Consider the following 16,390-nt stretch of genomic DNA (forward strand, 5'->3'; position numbering starts at 1 on the left):
ATCTGGGCTACTCTAGAAGCATGGCGGGCTTCATGAAGAAGACCCGCTCCCTATGCTCACACAGTTATAGTTTAAAGTCAGGAAAACACATGTTTTAATATTATGTTCCTTTTCTGCTAATAGCTCCCCCTAAATCCTACACACTGTCCTTTTAAGTTACCAGAAGATGTATTTCTGTTTTTTTTGGCGACGGCTATACCTCCTCCCACCTAAACTCCTCCACGATGCTATCAGGTCCAGACCAAATTGATCATCCATCCATCCAACCCTGTGGTATTACTAGCTGGAATGCAATTGCAGACTTTCCAGTTGTAATCCCTTAAATTACTTATTACTGGAAAAAATGGTACAGTACTATACTGTAATTACACTACATTAGTGTCAGACATCTCAATATGTCACAGCATGAACTGAAACAAATGATTGCCTGGAAAGTGGAACAACATAAGCATGCAATTTGGAAAATGGTTGGCAGTAACATCAAAACACAAGTAATTTGTAGTTAATGGTCTACTCTACAACATGCAAACTGGTGTGGTCCCATTAAGCACACACATCCAAATGCATCTAGACACTTACTGTACACACACATGCATGTTCAGACAGAGGAGGGTTGATTGTCAGGCTTAAAGACTGACCCAATACAACTTGTGTTTGGTGTTTGTGTGTGTGTGTGTGTGTGTGTGTGTGTGTGTGTGTGTATGTATGTAACGCATGTGTGTGTATGCCTGCTTGGTATTCATGGGGTGGCAGGCAAGCCTGGAGCAGGGAGCCCCGCGCGGGGACAAATGGGACAGAATTGAAAGGATTCCAGCTAGGCCATACAAACTAGATCCAGCCAGCTGAAAAAAAAAAAAGAAAAAAAAAGCCAGAGAGAATTGTTGCAGGAAAAAGGAGGTGGCCCCCAGTCGGACACTGGTGGCTCCCATTTGCTGTGCTCTGAAAACTTCACGCAGGCTAGAGGGCAAACATGAGCACCCACATTTACGCATTCACTCAGGCGCTCAGACACACACTCAGCCACACACAGAATAACACACAAGTTCTATTGCCATGTATTACCTCGGACCTATGGCCTTTGTAAATCGCAGTCTGTTTTTATAAAGCCACAGTGGCCTGTCAAGGAAAACTGTTAAGTCTCCAATGCACAACTACTGTGTCAGCTTGGCCACCTTCACCCTCACCCCTCCGTATACCCCCCTCCCGGATGAATTCTCAAATTTAAGCACCTTTTTTTGTTATTTTCATACATATTAACCTCACCGTCTTACTGCAAAGCAAAACAAAGTGCACAAATAAAGTGCCAATACCTCGCTTGACCTACTGTTATGACTTACACTCTATATGTGCGAGGTCGAGAACAAAGAAGTAACTCTGTTTTTTTGCCGAGTCTGAATATTATATAGAGTTGTTATTAAAGGAATTATTGTGACTGTTTGGTTTTACACTGGGATATTATCCCAAACCATTTTGTGGTTGCTCTCTCTCTCACTTCGAGAGCTGCAGACTACAGAGTCTGCACTATATGTCGCAATACGTCATACGGTAGGACCCGGGTCATAACACATATACTGTACAGACGCACACGCATCAGCACACCGTGTGCAGGTATCAGGTTTTTAGAAGTCCTGTAAGGAGCCGAGATGTGCGGCCCACCCTGTGACAATACCAGCGGTGCGTGTTGGAGTGAAAGGCAGCTATTGATAGTTATGTGGGGCTGCAAAAGGATAGATTCTGTTTTAACACATTCCTGCTCTTATTGAGATGGAGCGTGAACGAGAGTCGAAGGGAAGTGGTTATGGATATTGGGTGAGCCTTGGGTTGGATTATGTTGAGTAGACACAATTAAGCGAAAATTGGAAAATATCCAGTAAAAGTGGGTGCTCTTATTGGGCCCCTGTGCAAATGGCAGCCTCCGATGTTAAGTGAGGTTTTCTCCCTCTGAATGATGCCCTGTTCAATTCATATTTTTAAAGTTTCTCCCTCAACCGTGCTTGAGGCCACCGGCTGCTGTTTATTGTCATGGCAATAAACATGATATGGCTCATATGACCTAGAGGGGAACTTTATATCTACTTGCCAAAGATGAGTCGACTTTACATCATAACACACAGAAGCATGCGTTCACTCACACCTTCACGCACTCACTCATTCATTCACTCACTCAGTTGCTCACTGAGAGCTCTATAGTCTTCTTATGAGAAAATAGTAACCGTGGTCCAGATTAGAGCAGTTTAAAAGCAGGTCTACCTTATCCGCTTGTTGGTTTTACCCCAGCTTCTCATTACAGTCTTATGGAGGAATGATAATAGCAGCCTGGGCCTGTAGATAATGGAAACAAGGGCCAGTGGCATGACTGGAAGGTTTCCATTCACCATGACGGCACCTCAACTGACTGCAGCGCTTTTCCTTTGACTCTATCCCAAAATAAAATAGAATAGGAATATCATTGTTGTGAAGACAAAACTTTTTTGTTATATTATTTTACTTTCCCTATCCCAACTCTGCAACCTTGTGTTTTATATGGTGCAATATGATAACATACAGTAAACCATGTGTACCACCAGACATTTCTGCCAGACCGTTAAAACTGTTTGAGGCCATTGTGGGCAATTTAGAAAATAAACAGTTCAACCAGAAACTGTAAAAGAATGAATATACAGGGCAAGGAAATTGAAGATGTTGAATAAAAATATTCATATATTAAAATATTAAAATAAATGACCACTAGAGCATTACATCTAGTCGACAGAGCATTGTAAAGAGCTGAGTGAAAGACATTACATGCCCTAACAACTTTATTTGATAAGGGACAGTGCACATTAATAAAAACATTTCTGTAAATGCGCCAGAGTTATTAACCAAAAAGCTATTTTTCATCTGTAGTCCCGAGAGGCAGATGCCACAAAACAAACCTAAAAACAGAGATAAGATTACATATACAAGGTTTATACAATATTGACGCTTTACAATGGGTGCACAAACAATGAATAGAGTGAGAATATTAATATATACGTAGTATCATCATTCAGGAGACTCTTAGACATTGTCAAGTACTAACAAGACATGCAACACATTACTGACAACGTTCAGGCAACACCATAGCAGAATGTGAATGTCCTCCTAGTTATCATTGTGACAGTTCAAGGACATTGCATTTCTGCAGTTTTAACAGAGATCACTTTCATATTGTGTCATTGCGTTGATACTGCATGTAATGTGTAATTGATTTTACGTTTTAGATTTTGTACTTTCTGACATCAGCTGCTGAGCTCATCTCTGGAGGTCACCTTATATACAAGGATTAGCTACACAGCCTCAAGCCTTTACAAAGGGTTTCTGTGTCTTATATTTCAGACTGGGAGCACAATGCGCTCATGGCCAATCTATACGCTTAACCCATCTCTCTAAGTTGGGTGCGCCTTTGGCACTGTGTCTAACCCTCAAGCTGAATGACTGACTTACCGCAGTCCATTAGCTAATGATGGGGGGGGGGGGGGGGGTGCAGCCTCTCTTCTCCTCAGCCACCCGTGTGCGTCTTTTCCAGCTCCTCTTCCCTCTTTTAGTGTTCGCCTTGCTGCTGCTGATACGCTGCAGCCCTCAACACTACAAACAAAATCCTGCATTTCTCCTCCCCTGTATGACAAATGCAGTTGTAAAAGTGAGCAATCGCCACGGTGATTGATTGCTGGGCCAATACATTTGGATCTGGAACATAAAGCAGTGGTCCTTGGTATATTATGTTTCTCTGTAAGCCATGACTGTGGATTGCTGGAATCATATAATTATAGAAATTCTGTAATTACTTAGATATGTAGTGGGTCGTGGATGTAGCGGATTAAATGGCGTGGGGCCAGATCGGGCTTCTCACACCGGAAGTAGAGACAATCAAAGATAGAGGGTTGACAAGTGTACGAATGTGTTGATGTTGTCGTTTATGAGACTAATACGTATCAAAGTCTCTCTCACACTGGTCACAGTCTGTCACTGGATGGATCAAAAATCTGAATTTGATTTTTGAGCAATGAATTTAAATTGACATGGTGCAGAGTGTGTGCCTCCTGTCTGTTATGTCGTAAATCAAAACACCTCGTGAAGTAATATTGCTTCTGTCCACATTAAGGAGTCACGCAACTTCTTCAGAATAAACAAAACCTTTTTTTTGGGGATTGTTGATCAGGTCCTTTTTGACCATTTGGTTCTAGGTAACGGTTCATCTAGATTTAATGTGGTGTTCTTAGCAAAACATACCACCTTTCAATCCATCTCGTCAGCACCCCAGACCACATGGTCTTTCTCCTCTTGTGTAAACCCTTCTTTAATGTTTTAAATAGCCCCTGCCGTCCCTGTGCGTCTTCATATTCCCGACATCCTCACTTGATGCCCCGGTGCACACCGGCTTGGTGTTTTAGCACCTTCAGACGTGAGCTCGCTGGCACTCGAACATCACGCAGGTGCTGCTGAGAAGTTAACACAAATCTGTGTTAAGATTTTCGTGGTAATTGCGGGTTCACTGGAAGGCTTCAAATGGACACGTGGACTCTCAAAGTTTCTATCTGCCAGCTCCTTTTCTTTCTTCTTCTGCGCGTATGATCCACCATAACGTAGACACAGACGAGCTGAACTCACTTGAACTTCCTCTGTCTCCGTCTTTGTTTCCATCCAGCTCTGTGGTATAACACCACTTGAGACATGTTGCCACATTTTGTGTCTGTAATTCCCGTAAATTACAAAGCTGGACGAACGTTGTAAACACACTCCAAAGTAACACCCATATTTAAGGGCTTCTCATTTTTAGGTCATCTGTGAGAGATTTAATCACAGTAAACAAGCCCCAATGTGGAGAGGGAAATTCAATGTTCTGATTGGAATCTCAAGGACTTTCCCCCGTGATATATACGAGGGACTGAGTCTCTCTTTAATTAGCAGTGACATCATTTGGGTAAGAGGGTGAGAAACAGACAGGGAGGGGACTGATTGACAGAGACTGCAGAGTGAAGACTGCAGAGAAAGATGGAGACAAAGTGATTTAGAAAGAATAAATCTTCAATAGATAGCGAACAACAATTGGCGGGGAGTGAGAGAAAGGAAGGCAAGGGGAGAAGAGTGATGTTGTAAATCAGCTACGCTCTCTCGCTCGAGTCCAAGTGGAAGGCTGTCACTATTCGCTTACGAGTGGCTCAGGGGGCATTATGTATGCTGAATGCTTTTACAGTCTATTCAGACCATTTTGCTTTTGATTTAAAGCTACAACACATTATTATCTTTGTTTTAGAACAGATCCAAACGCATTAATTCTTTGTTTCTTTCTATTTAGTAATGAATTAGTTGATTAGGAATGTGTTTGTTTTCCCTGTTCATATGACCATGCATCTGTCTATGATGCAGTTGTTCCTTCATTTGACTCATAGTCACCAGCTTTTATCTTTCCTAACCAAAAGAACTGAAGTATATGTGAGAAGAAATAAGGATGGCATTAGTTTAATTGCCCCGCCACCCTGAATCAGTTAAGCGGTTATGGGTAATAGATGGACATTGTTCTTTATCTTGAATGGATCCATTAAATAAAAAGACCTGGGCACCCACATCTATTTTGTATCATTACACAAATGCGACTGCAACAGGTCTAATCACCCATACATCATGAATGAATGAAATTTATAGAGCTATTCATAAGGAACCCATCTGTTAATGTATGTATTAAAATGTATGCAAATAACCAGCTCTACACACAGCGATCTTCATCATTTACAGTGAAACCCTCCCATTGTGGATCATCAGCATTTGACGGAGTCTCTGCCTGCTCCACCCGGAGCCACTTTAGATCTTCTGGAGCCCAGGCATGTTATTATATATCCAAGTAGACTGTACAGTTCCCTTGCTGTCTATATTATAGTTGAAAAAGTGAAGTCTACTGTCCTCGTCCTGTGCCGACCGCTGTTTGAGGCCATAATGGTCAGATTAAACTCAACACCTTAAAGCCTACATCTGTCTCTTTGTGTGGTTAAACATAAGACACAGCCTAATAGTGTTGTTGAGGAAGGAGAGAGACTTCCTTATTCCCTAAACCCACCCAGGTTTTCCCAGATGGTCCAGGGTTTGAACTGGCAACTTTCCAGCCACAAGCTTGCCTCCTTAACCTCATGGCCTCCACCACAACACTGCTTGTCCTGCACAATTCAAGTTATGGACAGTAGATAACTACTAGGCAGAAAAAAGCGATGGAATGAAAGAGCAAAAAAAAAAAAGAGCAAACACATTTATCGTTTACTGTTATTTACTTCATTGCGGTTACTAACTAAAGGAGAGAAAAAGCAGAAAAAAAATAAGACATAAGTAGCGGTCCACATTCTGGTGGGCTCTCTATTCCACCGCACAGGAAGATCCTCGTTACTTTGGCAACGTGGTTGTTAATGGTGTTTTCTCCACAGAATACCCAAGGCATCAATTATATTTCAAAAGACTGGACTTTTTGCCGTCAAGTATTTCGATATTTATGCTTTTACAAGTAACAATTTCCATTCCTAATTGCAACACACAAGCGTACAGTTCATGAGGAGAATGGTTTCCATTTTCTATTTTCACCAAGTGCATTTTTCATCATGTTGAAATGAGATAAATCCTCAACAACCTTAGATGTACGGTTTCACGTGCAGTCTTTCAGGTATGTCTGCTTTTGTCCCATCGCAATTACCAAAAAAGCCTGAATGAACACGGATGAACACAGGATAATACGTGTAACAGTTTGTTATCGCAATATACTGTCGTCAAAGAATAACCATGTATATATATATAAATATATATATATATATATATATATATAGATAAAAAAACACGTTGCCCCTTTATTTACGCATTAAGGTGACTACTGACTGTCCGTGCATCATGTATCAAAACCCAAATAGAAGTAGGGTTTCTGTGTTTGTACTGTGCACTTACGGGAATGTATTTGTATTCCCTAATTTTTACTGGTTAGAGAATATTTCATGGTTATGAGATGTCTTGAGATGGTTATGAGATGTCTTGAGATAATGGATGTAAGCAGCAGTCCAAAGAGCTATTCCCATGGATATGAATGAAAACGGAGACAATTTGCAATTCTGAGTTTTCTTTGCCATTGTGAAGTGATTAAAATGTACACTTAAACTATAAATTAACACAAATGTGCACCACTGACAATGCAATCATCTTAAAGCGACTTTCTGGGATTAGTTTCCAAAAGTGCCACAAACCATTTATTTCACCCCTATATGATTCATAACTGTGGTGCAATAAAAACAATATTTAAAGATAGGTTGAAAAGTGGATATTGATTTTGCTAAGGTCACATTACACAATCTCAGTACGTGACTGTTCTGATGTGTGTACCTTTGTTGCAAATGTTAAGAATTTCAGAGCTCTGCTGGAAATAATATAACATCTTTGTTCATCTTGGCAGAGCGGACACATGTACTTCTGTTCCTGGAGTTAAACAGTGTGTAGCATTAGGCACGCAGATTGTATGTGTGTCTGCACGTAACTATGTACAAGTGGAAGAGAGGGGTCTTCACTGACCAAACACACCCTTTTCATCCCACAATGCAATGTGCCTGAGGTGAATGGGGGGCTGAGAAAGTTCCCTTAGCTTTACTGGGTAATCCCTTGATAAATAAACTGGGAAGACAAGACCACCGCTGCTATCTGTAAACCAATACTCCCCTAGAGGAGGGATGGCCCTGGGCTTGGCTCTCTTTGAGCCGATGATGTGTGCATAAGGCGCAGATACACACAGCACTTTTGAGCGAAACACATTGAAATAGATCCTGGTGCACACATTTATGGACAAATGATTGAGTTTGAGTGGAATAATGTCTAATCTGTGAGTATGCAAACCAGTAAAAGACACGTGGTTGTAAAAACAGTGCTCCCTCCTGTGTCCAGCAGTATAAATCAAATTTCATTGGTGAGCTCAAATACATATAATACAGCAGTTCCCTGAAGTCCTACCAGCCTGCCCACCCCCCCCCCCCCCCCCCCGCCCAATCAGGCTCTGTCCTCAGGCAATCATATGAGGAATGCTCCGCAAAATAGCTGAAATTGTGAAGGTATAACAAGGACAAACAGGTGCTCCCACACACACACTAACACACACACACACACACACACATGCAAAACCAAGTACTCACGATGTGCCCAAACGGGATTTTCATTCTCACGCCATCATCAGGTCAGGAGATAATTGATTCATGGCAGAGGTTCTAGACCATGTTATTATTCAACCTGTTGTCTGATTGGCTCTCAGGATAATGGTGACAAGATCCAACCTATAAGAGCATGTCTCCATTTCTCCAGAGGATCCATAACGAGGATATTGTTTATTTTCCCTCCGATGACTTTGTGTTCTGTTTACACTGTTGTATGCTCACTGTTTGATTTGTGTCAGCGTTTTTGTTTGGAAATGTTGCCCTCGGTTCACTCTTTTCCGGGCCTCTCCAAAAGTAGCTCTGTTGTTTGGTTTGAAAAATAATGTGCTAATCCAAACAGAACTGTGAGTGACCCCCGCTTGATGTTCATATTTACACGGATGTTTACATTTTTGTCTTGGAGAATAGCAAAAAAAGTCATACAAAGGCAGGTGAGAAATGGCAGTTTGAACTTTGAAAAGTTTATAATGACGGAATTAGACCCGCGTCTTAACCCTCCGCTTTTCACCACTGCAGAGAAACGATAACCTGAAGCTCTTTTTCATGTCCTGAATGAAATCAATCGACTTAAGCGTCATGAAATATGTGTATGAACTATAAACTATATATACATAAATATATATATATATATATATATATATATATATATATATATATATTATATATATATATATATATATATATATATATATATGTATATATATATATATATATATATATATATATATATTATATATAAACTAAGTATATTTGTATATGTATAATCAAGCATATATATATATATATATATATATATATATATATATATATATATATATATATATATATATATATATATAGCAATGTATATAGCAATAGTAGATTTTCAATGATATTGGATCATCATATTTTTGGCCCAAATGAATGAAAAGAAGATTATTATAATAATTTATCATACTTATAACAGTATTATAAACACACTATTTCCTTTACACTATGTCCTTTCCTTTTACAATAACAACAACAATTCATATTATGTCTAATTAGTAAAGGTAAATGGACTTGCACTTGCCTTTCTAGTCACACCCAATCAAATCAACAATTTTAAAGTGTCTTTCCCGCCGACCTTCTGAGCCAAAGTCAAGTGCAGTCCCGCCCCCTTGCACAGCCGGCCAGCTTCACCGCTTTCACACAAACAGGCACACAGCACTGTGGACCTCCCATACTCTGTAGTCTGGAAATGATGTCATGGGACTGTATGTTGTCTGAAATAAGTGTTTTTAATCTCTGGAATTTGTGTCAGGAATGTATTTTGCTTAATAATGAAAAGGCATATGGTTCAATTCAATCTGCCAATATTGGTTAAGTACCTCATGTTGCATGTTTCCACAGTAAAATGAGTCAGCCTTGACATTTATAGCTTCACATCTTCTTGGAATTATCAGACATTTTGTGTTGCTACAAACACTTGTGTACCTGCCAGTGTTATTATTGCTGGATTGAGCAATGTTGAAAGCTCTGTCCTCATCAACAACATATCCACTGAGCTGTAAATGTTAGAATATCCTTGTTTGGCATTTTAGCCTTGCTCATATACTCTAATTTGGCAAACCTCATTTCAATAAACAATCGTTCTCACAAATGTGTGAACACGTCACGTTGTGCAGACGTTATGCCAATTAATTCCACAGTAATTGTCAGCAGAAGCATTGCAGCACATGCAAAGAGCATACTGTGGCTTAGTATGTTGATAGAGCAAGATAATTGCTATGTTCTATCATCTCTTGCCGTCACAATGTACTGTGTGTGTGTGGCATTATTGTATTTGTGTGTGTGTGTGTGTGTGTGTGTGTGTGTGTGTGTGTGGCTTTGGCCATGTGTGGCTGAGAGCCGCTCTACCACATGTGAGCATGTTTTATTGGTCTGGAGGGAGTTAAGGTTAATGCAATGAAACAACCTTCTCTGTGCCCAACGTCTGAGGATTTAGGACTAAGAATGTGGCCAGAAAAAGTAGGAGAGAAAGGCCAGAGTGAAGAGTGAAGTGCAAACGGTGCAATGAAGATGAAAAATGTTCAGGTGGTTGGTTATGTTGCTGGTTATGAAAAACACCTCCTGAGCCATTGCCAATTCCACTGCCCGGGAATAGCTGTCTGTCATGTGAAATCCTCCATTTCGCCTTCATTTAAAAGGCACACCAGTTAACTGACCTGCCTCACCCTGGAGGGGAAAGAGTATTTTTATTTTTAGCAAGACACATTTTGTGACCGTTAACACATATTTCAGCTGCTTCCACACTTACTTGTGCAAACTCTTCACAGGATGTGGACAGACACACCCCTTCAAACAACCATTTAAACACAGATGCTTGCCAGTCCCTTCCCAAATTAAGTTTAAAGATCTGCTTGTGCTTTCCATTGTCGTCGTCCCCCCCCCCCCCCCCCCCCCTCCCCCCTCCCCCGGGCTTCCCTTAACACTGGCATTGCTGTGGCAGTATGTGTCACAGCGTGTGGAACCTTTGAATGATTGTTTTAAGGTTTTTGCTCGTTGTGGACGTCCAGAGCAGATCAGCAGGATGAGTATGCCGAGTCGATCAATGCATTCGTTAATAGGATGATGTCACAGAAAACATGACTGAGCTCTAATTAAAATTTCATCAAAAGTATTCAAGGAAGCAATATGGACGTCCATATGTTCTGGTGGATTCAGTATAGTATATGTTCTCGCTGCTTCTTACTGTAAGGCTTCCTTTTCTAAATCAGATGGATAAGTGGTGCTGCTAAATATTACTTAGTTGGACGTCCCGACACGGTACCGAGACTCATCCATCTCGACAAAGCAGCGTATTGGTCGCTGTACTGCAGTGTGTACAAAAGCCATTCCGCTCTGTCTCTCTGGCTATTTGAGGACCACTTAATAACACTGGCCAGAGGCTTTTAAGCCAATGAGATGTCATTGATTTTACTTCTTGGTTTGGAGCACACGCCCCTTCATTCTCATGACCCCGCTGTCACCGCTGCTGGCTTTAATAGCCACTAGAAATGCTCGCCATCGCTGCCAACTGTACGCACGTGTGTTCACCTCTCGTGAGGTAGTGGAATGTTTTACATTTACTGTCAGCCCTCCTGGCAATAACTCACTCGTCGCGCCATTTTCTTTCATCACATCCCTCACTTCACGCCCACCGTTTTCCCATGTTGTCCGTTACTCCGGAGCTCTCCGCTCCATAATTATTTTCGCCTCTCTTCAACCCAGCGATCATTCAGCTGCAATGTAGTCATTCCTCATTTCAAATGGATGGCATCACCCCTCTGAATAAAAAAAAAAAAGTCACTTTGAATAACTTATTTGAGTTGCTATGCTTTCAACTGTGCAGGTGTCAATCGGTGGTTTATGGAAGTCACCCTGCAGCTCAACCCCTGCTGTTATATGCTTTCCGAGCTTAACAGGTGTGCGTCTGTTTGCTCTATCCTCCCCACAGGTGGACAAGGTGTGTGGTCTGTCTACAAGGGAACCTACAAGCATGCAGCCTATGAGCCCAGAGGTCACAACCTCCAACTCGACTGTGACCTTGTCCTCCCTTCCGCCACCTGCCGCCCCGTCCCAACCTCTACCGGAGCAGTGGCTGGGGCAGTTAGCCCACTTGAGGAGGTAAGACAACGCGTTGAATTGGGATTAATCCCGTCACTTTCCAAAGTTTGATACTGCCTGTTGTAAACCGGAATGCCAAAATGCAAAATCTCTTTCAGCTGCAGATTTTCTTTTGCTTGTAAAATTAGTTAAATGGTCAGCTCGATGACAAGTCAATTGAAATGAAATGAACACTGGTCAGGTCTATGACATAGCCTGAGGGGTCTGTTCACAGCTGCCATCACTTCTCTCCGGTTAGTTGGACCCAACACACACACACCCACGCACACATAGTATGTAAATGTGGTGCCTCACACTCAAGTCCATGCCCTCCACCTGGCCTCTGAGGCAGCCATCCTTTGCCCACAGCAGCCGGCACTGATGTGCCAGGAGAGGAGAGGTGTGGGTGAGATTAATCGTCACGGACCAACAATTTCCTGTTTACCCAGACGGCCATACCACCAACTCTGCACACCAGCCGGGCCTGAGCTTAAATAGCACCACAGACAGAAACACACACACACACACACATGCACACACTCGCAGCATTGCCTGTCTGACCTTGTCCCAAACCATGAATCATTGCACTGATGCCGGTCGAGCTGACAGGTCTGGCCTGGCACTGCCACCACCATTCATGGCAACACAATCCAACTCCCAGCCCTCACCAGAGCACATGTGAGCGCTGACCACTTCAGAGACACGGCAGCACCCGCTGCAGTGAAGGGAGAACGGTGTGCCGCTGTAAAACAAATATGAAACGTGATGCAGTAAAGCAACATTTATGTTTCGTTTTTAGTGGGGAAAAATAGGAATGTAGAAGCTCAGCAGAACCTTCTTCGAATATGTAACTGTATTTGCACATGTGCAGATGTTTGCTTGTGTGTTTGTTTCCTGACTTAACATATACAATACATACCAATATCTGTTTTATTGTTGGTGTGGTGTGGGGAGAAATGGTTATTGATTCATGTGTGGTGTGGCTAGTCTCTGCATGTGCATGAATAATCACTCTCTTCCAGGGTCAACTGACTATCTTTTTCTCCCTCCTCCCCATGTGTCTTGTCTTGTCCTCCTTTTGTTTCTTTTTGTCTTTCTCTCACGCCCCACCTTTCACATCCCCTGCATCCTCCTTGCTTGCAACAATCTCCCCTGGACTCCAACTCCCATCATTCCCAGCTCGTTCCCCCTGAAACCCTCCAAGAACAATAAACATAGTCTGAGAACACTCTCTAGGTAAGCATGAACCCAAGGGACTCTCACTCTCTCACACACTCTCTTTCACATTGTGACTTGCATACATATCTGTCCCATTTCATCATCATTGATTGTCATTTGGGTGACTGATGCATTTTTAATGTCTCGCAAAAAACAAATCTGCATCCATGTCTTCTGTGGTTCTTGAACACGGTTTCCCGACGCTAACTGACTCAGCACATAACATCTCATGACCCCCCCCCCTACGTTTTGGGTGACATCAATGTGTGTCCGATCAAAATATCATGTCTATATCGATAACATCAGTTTGCAGATCTGATGAAGCAACTACTTTACCGCACAGCATAATAGAGAAAAATGTGCTGACTTAGAGAAAACGCCACATTCAAAGCCGCTCATTTTCTGGCGCCATCAATATCGTCACGTGTATCCATCACATGCATGAACTATTGAATGGAATGCAGATGCTGTCTGTCGATGGTGGTATGGTACCAAAGTACAGAGTAGCGTGTCCAGCAACCACTCCAAATTTATGGCCACACATTTTCTCAATTGTATATTTCTAACCTGCCTTATATGTGGCAAGATATGTGGCATGTATTAAAATCCCTCTATTCCCTTTTCCAACGTGCCTTTTTTCCCTTAGGGAGTTCTTGATGTACCTGCAGCGCTACAAGTCTTTCTTTGCGGCTTTGCCAGAGATGCTGTGCGAAGGGGAGAACGTGGTGGACGACTCCACGTGCTGGAGCGGCGATGAAGTGGTGGAGAGGTGAGAGAAATGTGTTCAGTCCCTTCATCCACTATGAACTTGACATTGTGGAAAGTACCTGACACATAGAGATGAGACACTAATGCTCTGCTGGACAATCACATTGCTGATTCACTTTCTTTTATTCACTTTGGATTTTTTGACAACAATTTTACAATTTTCAATATCATCCCCCTTGGGCTGACTCTTTATTGTATTGTCCATCCCAAATCCATTTTATTTTCAGACTTAAAAAGAGCAGTTGCTTTTCTTATGTGTTGTTATTCTGCCATGGCCAGTTGTTGAATAAAACCCTCTTTTCTTTTGGCAGTACTTGCAACATTTCATTTTCTCTAAATGAGTAGATGCTGGCTTGAATGCATCCCTTAAAAAGGGGCATTCCAAATTCACCTGATAGACCTTGCTTCGAAAACGTACAAGTTATTAATCCATTCAGATTTCAGAAAAAGTATGCTTTGTTTAAAATATTGTCTGTGATGAGCGGCTCTCAGTGCGTTATTCTCTTTTCCAACTTCCAACTTTTTAATTTAGTTTTGATTTATAGGTGTGGCCCTCAAACTCTTTTCTGACTTATAGTTTTGGTGCATCTCTCAGAGCCTGAAGTACTGACTGTGTGTGTGTGTGTCTCTGTGTGTGTGTGTGTGTGTGTGTGTGCGCGTGTGTGTGCGTGCGTGCGTGTGTGGTTATGGTTATGGTTATGGTCTTTCTCAGTCGGCATGAGAGAACAGAGAATTGATGCAGATTACTGAGCCAATGTAAGTCTGTAACTGATTCCCCCGGCTGGATCCATTTCTTAAACCCTCTAGAAACTCAGTCCAATAATGACAAGGTTATGCTCTCCTTCTTCTGCGGTGGCCCTAAAGTGGCTCCCGTTACCATGGCAACCACGCCTCTTGGCATTGCCAGTATTGGCTTTTACAGAGGGAAGCAGAGGTCCGGGGATGCCTTTTCCCCATGTTTCAGTGTTTGTCAGATCCTTTGGCCCGTGTCCGTTTGGCTTGATTAAGCCATACATTCTACTTTACATGAGTACATGGGAAAACATTAGGCACATGAACAGATGTCTCTGATTCCAAAAAGACACTTTGATTAAACTCAGTGGTTGGCAAAAGCATTTCTCAGAGATGTTCATGAATAAGTTAGACTTTAATTAGCTTAGAAATAGTTAGCTTTCAGCTTTTCCTGGCTCGGTACTCTCCTACCCTTCCCCACTGCAGAGGATCTGCCAGTGGCTGAGACATGTTGAGCAGACCACGTATTCATCAGGGCCTGTCACATTGTGTTACCACAAAAAGTGCAGTAGGCAGCCAACCTGTGTGTGCTAGGTCCATGATCAAGAGCACATGGGCTAGTAAACAGACGGCGAGGCAACCACTCAGCGCCTTATTAAACACAAGACATCTCCAATCTTGTCAAGATACGGTTTCTTTGTCTGTATTCAAAACCAGTTCTTTATTCCTGCACCTCGTTTGTGTGCAAGTGAGTTTTGTGCCACTTTTACAACCAAGGGCACTGGATTTTCAACAGTGCTAATGGGTTGTAACGGTGTGTTATCGCACACTTCCTGGCGAGGGCCAGGCCATTGCTTGTGGTGTCAAGTGTTCTGAGGCTGAATGAGAAAAGAGTACCCTACCGAGACGTTTGGCAACACTCATAAACTGCTCAGATCGGCCTGTGGCTATTCAGCAAACCCCTTCCACTGTATCTGCCTCTGCTACGACGTATTAGAGAGAGAGAGAGAGGGGGGACCGGAGAGGGCATGAAAAGGGAAGGTGTTTTGGTGCCGTGGTGCCCCCCGTGCCTCCCTGTGCCCCTGATGAGGGAAGCATGATAGAGTGATGTGGGGGTGGAGGGCCTTGGCAGCATAAAGACCCATTGTGGAGTCAGTGGAGTGGGGCACAGCCCTGCCGTGGGGACCCCCAAAGCCTGGAGGGGGAACAAAGACCCTCCTATGAGGCTGCATGTGAAAGACTTGGACATCGCTGCCACTACTACTGCCACTGGCCGCACCGTGCCTGGGAAAGTTCCATGAGAGCAGCAAAGTAGAAGGCTAGATGGTGAGAAAATATGACAAGAGATGAGAAAAAGTGTTCGAAGAAGACACCGATATTATTGTCGGAAATGGACATGCTAAGCACACGTCTGACTTCCTGTGTGGTTGGCACACAAAGCCTCTGATGGCTCTTTGGGTTTCCCCCACACAGGAGGACAAAGACACACAAAGGCACGCACACTCGCATATCAATCCACACAGGATCCATATGCTAGTCAACAGCTGGAGGGCTTATTCATTCAGACACAATCATACAGTGCTCAGGCAAGGATACACATATCCACATGTGAGAGAACACACACACTTGTGCGTCGTAATACTTCAAAGCACATGAAAGGCATCTGAGATTGAAATTCCACTAACAGTTGTACTTGCGACTAAAAATGCGTGTTGGCATGTGTTCAAACCTCTCAGAGCATTTACTGCGTCACGTGTGAATGTTTTCTGGAAAGATAAGATCAAACACATTCTTAATTTAGATTAAGCAGGCATTGTACAGCTATTATAATGGTCTTAGCACCATTTTAGACAATTCATGACCATCTTTCTTCACTATAAGTG

At 42.5% G+C, this 16,390-nt stretch overlaps 1 protein-coding gene across 1 annotated transcript in view; it reads left to right on the forward strand.

The window, feature by feature from the left end:
* Positions 1 to 16,390, forward strand: part of LOC117746652 (glypican-5-like) — an 85,349-nt gene that overhangs the window by 23,099 nt on the left and 45,860 nt on the right. Inside the window, exons 4-6 of the mRNA XM_034555920.1 lie at positions 11,641 to 11,810; positions 12,969 to 13,025; positions 13,654 to 13,776. Of these exons, the coding sequence (XP_034411811.1) occupies positions 11,641 to 11,810; positions 12,969 to 13,025; positions 13,654 to 13,776 (350 nt within the window). The remainder of the gene's footprint in view (positions 1 to 11,640; positions 11,811 to 12,968; positions 13,026 to 13,653; positions 13,777 to 16,390) is intronic.

This window comes from Cyclopterus lumpus, chromosome 17, assembly GCF_009769545.1.
Source record: "Cyclopterus lumpus isolate fCycLum1 chromosome 17, fCycLum1.pri, whole genome shotgun sequence".
In the NCBI taxonomy this organism is placed as follows: domain Eukaryota; kingdom Metazoa; phylum Chordata; class Actinopteri; order Perciformes; family Cyclopteridae; genus Cyclopterus; species Cyclopterus lumpus.